The sequence below is a fragment of the Priapulus caudatus genome, unplaced genomic scaffold, assembly GCF_000485595.1.
Source record: "Priapulus caudatus unplaced genomic scaffold, Priapulus_caudatus-5.0.1 Scaffold113, whole genome shotgun sequence".
Lineage (NCBI taxonomy): Eukaryota > Metazoa > Priapulida > Priapulimorpha > Priapulimorphida > Priapulidae > Priapulus > Priapulus caudatus.
The window spans coordinates 49,588-55,963 of record NW_014577174.1 but is presented as its reverse complement, the minus strand read 5'-3'; the positions used below and the strand labels follow the sequence as shown (position 1 = coordinate 55,963).

The following is a 6,376-nucleotide window of genomic DNA, read 5'->3' as shown; positions in this document are numbered from 1 at the left end:
GTGGTAAGCATGTGACTGTGTGAGCTAGGTTGGGGGTGGTGGCTGTGATTGTTTGCGGGGTAAGGCATGGGGACTGTGATGAGCTAGGTGGGGTGGTGGCTGTGATTGTGGTAAGCATGGTGACTGTGGGAGCTAGGGGGTGGTGAGCCTGTCGATTTGGTTAAGCATGGTGACTGTGGAGCTAGGTGGGGGTTGTGGCTGTGATGTGGTAAGCATGGGGACTTGTTGGGAGCTAGGTCGGGGTTGGTGGCTGCTGATTGTGGTAAGCATGGGGACTGCTCGAGAAGCAGGTGGGGGTTGTGGGCGCTGTGTTGTTCGGAAGCATGGTGACTGTGGGGAGCTAGGTGGGGGTTGTAGCTGTGATTGTGGGTAAGCCATTGGTGACTGTGGAGCTAGGTGGGGTGGTGGCTGTGATTGTGGTAAGCATGCGTGACATGTGGGAGCTAGGGTCGGGGGTGGTTAGCTGTTGATTGTGGTAAGATGGTGACTGTTGCGGAGCTAGGTGGGGGTGGTGGCTGTGATGTGGTAAGCCATGGTGACCTGTAGGGAGTAGGCGGGGTTTGGTAGCCTGTGGATTGTGTAAGATGGTGACCTGTGGCGAGATAGGTTTGGGGTGGTGCGCTGTGATTGTGGTAAGCATGGTTGACTGTCGGGAGCTAGGTGGGATTGTAGCTGTGAGGTGTGGTAAGCATGGTGACTGTTGGGAGCTAAGGTGGGGGTTGTGGCTGTGAGTTGTGGTAAAGCATGGTGACGTGGCGAGCTAGGGGGGGTGGGTGGTCTGTGATTGTGGTAAGCATGGTGCTGTGGGAGCTAGGTGGGGGGTTTGTAGCGTGATATGTGGTAAAGCATCGCGTGACTGTCGGGAGCTAGCGGGGGGGGGTGGCTGTGATTGTGGGCGTAAGCATGGTGGACTCGTGAGAGCCTAGGGTGGGGGTCTGTAGCTGTTGATTGGGTAAGCATGGTGAACTGTGGGAGCTACGTGGGGTGGTAGCGTGATTGTGGTAAGCATGGGTGACTGTGGAGCTAGGTGTGGAGTGGTGGCCGTGATCTGTGGTAAGCATGGTGAGCTGTGCGGAGCTGTGGTGTGGTGGCTGTTGATTGTGCGTAAGCATGGTGACTGTGAGAGCTAGGTCGGTGGTGGCTGTGATGTGTGCGTTTAAGCATCGGTGACTTGTGGCGAGACTAGCGTGTGGGGTGGTGGCTGATGATTGTGCGTAAGCATGTGGACTGTGGGAGCTAGGTGGCGGGTTGTGGCTAGTGATTCGGTGGTAAGCATGGTGACTGTGGGAGCTAGGTGGGGTGGTAGCTAGTGATTGTGGTAAGCCATGGTGACTGTGGGAGCTAGTGGGCGCGTGGTGCTAGTAGCTGTGATTGTGGGTAAGCATGGTGACTGTGAGAGCTAGGTGGGGGTTGTAGCTGTGATTGTGGTAAGCATGGTGACTGTGGGAGCTAGGTGGGGGTGGTGGCTGTGATTGTGGTAAGCATGGTGACTGTGGGAGCTAGGTGGGGGTGGTGGCTGTGATTGTGGTAAGCATGGTGACTGTGGGAGCTAGGTGGGGGTGGTGGCTGTGATTGTGGTAAGCATGGTGACTGTGGGAGCTAGGTGGGGGTTGTAGCTGTGATTGTGGTAAGCATGGTGACTGTGGGAGCTAGGTGGGGGTTGTAGCTGTGATTGTGGTAAGCATGGTGACTGTGGGAGCTAGGTGGGGGTGGTGGCTACTATTGTGGTAGCAAATGACTGCGTAGTAACTGTAGGAAAGCTGTATAGAGTCGAACCTAAGAGTCACACAAGGGAAACCCCAAAAGCGTGCTTTATAGACAGGTATTCATTGAGGTGGTGGTGTTATAGAAGTGGTTTCACTGAATGACTGCCGTTTGAAGGAAACCCAAAAAGTGTCCTTTATAGACAGGTTTCTCTCTTATAGAGGTCATTACACTGTATTACTGCCACTCAAGGCAAATGGCAAGTGGCGTTTATAGACGGACGTCCGTTCTATAGAGGTGTCTGTTCTATAGAAGTGTCCGCTCTATAGAAGTGTCTGCTAACACAAGTATGACTGTAGTAGATGTTTAGTAGATGATCAGGGTGCGAAATTAACGGGAGTCCGGAGTCAAATAATCCCTGATTTTCTGTCGGACTCCCTGATTTGACATATATGCAGGAGTCCGTGTGACTCCCTAAAATTTCTGCTATACTAACTAGTTCGTTCCAGAGCACGGCCTCACGGAATTACTGTATTTTTTAAGCAAATATCCAAAGAAAATTTGGCAGACGTGCATCACATGAATCTTCAAAATAAGCACGTGTTATTATTGTTATGCTTTAGTTTTGAATTTCAGACTGCGGACTCCCTCATTTTGCTGCAGACTCTTTCTTTTTGAGTCTCCCCCCCCCCTTGTTCAAAAGTCAATTTCTACTCCTGGATGATGTTTATAGCTGCCCTCTCCCTGCTCCCCCTACAGAACCTGGTGCAGCTTCATGCTGACAGAATACAGGACAGGAGCACCCAGCGTGAACCACCCCTAGAGCTTCCAGAGGTCGGAGGAATGCGGAGCAAGGAGCCAGAGTCAGACAGCAACACCAGCTTGTAAGTGACACACTGTGCTGCATTGCTGTCATGCATTGATTATATTTTTTTGTGTGAAAAGGCATGTACAGTCTCACATAATAACGAAGCTTAAAAATACGCCACCGGGGATTTGTGCGCGACTTTGATATTACGAGTCGACGTTCAACGAACCCGAAAATAAACGCAATACGCAAATCATTTGCGAGTCGTTTACTCGTACTGCCGCGTGTGAGGCAACGACATTAACTGTGGTTTAGTCACGGTCTGAATTCGCGGCCATAGGCGCGGTCCACACTGCTCATTAGGGCTTGTTAGCGCCCATTTAGGTGTGCTAGTGCTTGCTGCCTGAGTGCGATGACTGGAAATTGGTATGCGACACATCACACCAAACGTAGCAGAACGTGGTATGAGAGTAGTAGTGGGGCCGCTGATGATGCAGCTGGGAAGCAGCCGGCACGGCCGGTGGTGGCAGTATGCGGAAATGCCTTAGGTGTGGTGGCTAGCGTGTGGCGTATGGTGGTTGCGAGTGTTGGAGGGCGGGAACAGGATGTGGACTGGTAGAGTAGGGGCATGCTGCGGTGGTACCAGCTCTACCGGCGCCTTCGATCCCGCTCCAGGTCTGGATCTGGATAGTTTACTGCGTAGCCCACGGTGGTCACAGCCAGAGTTTTTTTGCGCCCTCAGTGGTTCTTTTACGTCCCCATTGGCCTTAGTATAGAGACGGGACCGCCATTTTACGTGGTCACCCGAGCCACGGGAGATTCACAGTCTCCAATGTTGAGAGCCAGGTTTTTACACCTTGAGAAAATTCACTGCCCCGGCCGGGGTTTGAACTCACGTCCTTCATTGGACAGTACCCCCCCCCCCCCGCGCGGGTTCCCTGGTAAGTAGGTGTGAAGGTAACCGTAACCACAAGAGTAAGATTATTACCCCATGGTTTATGATTAACTTTTGGTGACACACGCTGTAGGTTGGCTCCAGGTAGCGCTACGCTGGTAGAGCTACGATGGGACTAGTCCGAGCCGACGCAGACCCCAGTAATGGATAAACCCGCACCCTCAGATTAGCAAAGCGGAGTTATAACGTCTGCATTTGCGGACTACGATGGGACGTGATGTGGTGATGGCTAGGGTGCTGGTACAGAAAGACATATTAATTTTCTACGCGAAGGTGATTGGAAGAGTTTGAACTAAGTAGTTCAATTTTTCAAAGTGGTCAATTTCCTTAGTAATTATGTTGACCTGCGTGACTGTGCGCCTGACCAGCTTAGTACTGATGAATGCACCATGCACCATGTGTATTAGCTCGCATCTCACGCAATAGTAGTCTAAATAGAAAGCGGATATTCCTGAGTGTCTGATGCCAGATAAGTCTCCCGCAAACATCACACGACTCCCTACCTACTTATACGGGCATATCTACTTGTTGGTTTGTCCTCATATATGATTGATGTTTTGATATATTTTCGATTTGTGTTGACATACCTACATTTAAGTCATTGATTTGTCTTTCTTCGGTTATCGTTCTTGATTATCTATTGGTGATTATCTATGATTGATATTTCTTTGATTCGTTCTTATCTCACATATAAAGAAAGTCTCCCTGGCCTACTTTCGAGTCTCCTGCCTTGCTCTGTTATTGATGGCTTGTTTTTGATGGCTTGCTCTGTTATTGATGGCTACGTCCTGACACATATTTTAACCCTAGCGTTGTGTCTACTATATATACGTAGCTAGAAGCACATGCATCGCGTAAGCGGGTGGCCGACGTACAGTAACTATAGACTCACTCAAATCTGAACCGATGCCGAGTCCTGCCAAAAATAACTTTATTCGGTCGGAACATAGTTCGAAATATTTATTCTTAGTAGTAGGCACACGCGCGCCGGCTCGCGCGTACGCGCACGCTAAGCTGCAATGATAAACAGCACACAGTCGCACAGGCTCTCACAAGCACGCGTGTACACGCACGCACACACGCACGCACGCATTGATCTTGGTTGTGATCTGATTATGGTCAGCCTCTAATGCTGTGATCATGTGTACTTATATTATCATTACGAAGAGGCTTTTGCTCGAGTTTTGCTGCTCGTGTAATCACAGACGCAGTGCACCATGATTTTTTTTAGGACTGTCAGTAAACATCTGATACACGCAGTTTCCATCTCCACCAAATAGTGTCGCTATTGTACATGTACAACAAGTGTGGTCAATGCTCACCTTAATTTTTCTCACTTTCGATTCCATCTTATCCCCCTTCCATCTTTTCTATATTTCATCACTTCCATCTTCCATCTTTTATTCTTTCCATTACTCCTACCTTGCATCATTTCCACGTTATACTATTTAAAGTTAAACGTTCTATTTCTTCCACATTCCATATTTTTCACCTCTCATCTTTTCCAGCTTTCATTTAATCCCCTCCCCCCTTCATTCTGATTACGCGCTTCCATTCAACACTATTCTACAGGCGATAAAGCCTGATTAATAGGCGAGGACCCACTAATCATTATGGGCTAATTAGCATTCTATAACGATGTCCTGCTTGTTTACGCGTGTTGCAGATAAGCCGTCGATGAAGCTGGCACGGCGGGCCAGATCCTTCAAGGATGACGTCATGGACCGCATCAACAACATGCGCGTCAGCCCAGGGGGCGCCACCCTCAGGTCGCCGTCGCCGACGAAACACGTTAAGACCTCGCCACTTGGGGGCGTCGCGTGTATGGAGACGAACCTTCAAAAGGATGATAAGGTGCCGCACGTGGGACTTTGTAGTGTCTAAGGCATAGCATGGGAAGGTTACTGAACTGTGGAGCTGGGTTGAGGACGACAAGGATTCTAAAACCTAACGATAATAATGATAAATAAAAATGATTGACATTGTCTGTTGAGTCACCTGTGGCCACCACAACACACTGCAGATGTTTTCTCACTGCGTAAAGACGTCTGTAGATGTTTTCTCACTGCGTAAAGACGTCTGTAGATGTTTTCTCACTGCGTAAAGACGTCTGTAGATGTTTTCTCACTGCGTAAAGACGTCTGTAGATGTTTTCTGGTATAGACATTGAAGGATCTATTTGTAGATATGCGTAACTGTAGTTATTTCCTCGAGTAGTGCGGACGTTGTAACGCGTGTATGTACCGTCTGCTGTAGGAGATGGACAAGCTCTATCTGTGTAAGAAGGACGTCCTCTATGCGCTCAAGTACTTCCAAGACGTCATCGAGAAGAGCATGATGCAGCTGCTCCCTGGCTCAGCGACCATCGTCCTGGAAACGGTCACCGCCGTGTTCAGCGTGCTAGGCCACACCAACGACGACAGGTAAGATAGAGAGAGGATGGGCTGAGGAGTAATGATGGTGAGGACAGGGATGGATAGTGGGGGGGGGGTGCGGGATGGTGAGTGAGAGAAGGGATGAGAAGGAAGATGGATCCAACTGTAATCACTTTTTCTGTCTTCGAGTTAGAAAATCGAGATTCGTGAAGCGAGCGTCTTTCGTTTGTCTTTCTCGTGTGCTGTCCCCGCTTTTGTCGGCGGAGTTCGTATTGAGATGATGATGCCACCGTTTTTTTCGTCGACGATTTCAGTTCGGTGATCATCTCCAGTCACAACCAGGTGTTCCAGAGCATTGCTCAGTTCATCCACTTTGCCGACCACATGCTGCTACACGATGAGGTGCCGGCGGACCGCGAGCGAGCCAATCAGGTCATCCGAGGTGTCAGAGATGCGATCGTGGTAAGCATGGTGACTGTGGGAGCTAGGTGGGGGTTGTGGCTGTGATTGTGGTAAGCATGGTGACTGTGGGAG

At 49.7% G+C, this 6,376-nt stretch overlaps 1 protein-coding gene across 1 annotated transcript in view; it reads left to right on the top strand.

Annotated features, from left to right (window-relative positions):
- Positions 1–638: 638 nt before the first annotated feature.
- The window catches only part of LOC106805404 (guanine nucleotide-releasing factor 2-like), a 27,391-nt gene continuing 21,653 nt past the window's right edge, over positions 639–6,376 (top strand). Inside the window, exons 1-6 of the mRNA XM_014806977.1 lie at positions 639–684; positions 2,438–2,588; positions 2,897–3,060; positions 5,134–5,321; positions 5,724–5,890; positions 6,157–6,284. Coding sequence (XP_014662463.1) covers positions 639–684; positions 2,438–2,588; positions 2,897–3,060; positions 5,134–5,321; positions 5,724–5,890; positions 6,157–6,284 — 844 coding nt within the window. The remainder of the gene's footprint in view (positions 685–2,437; positions 2,589–2,896; positions 3,061–5,133; positions 5,322–5,723; positions 5,891–6,156; positions 6,285–6,376) is intronic.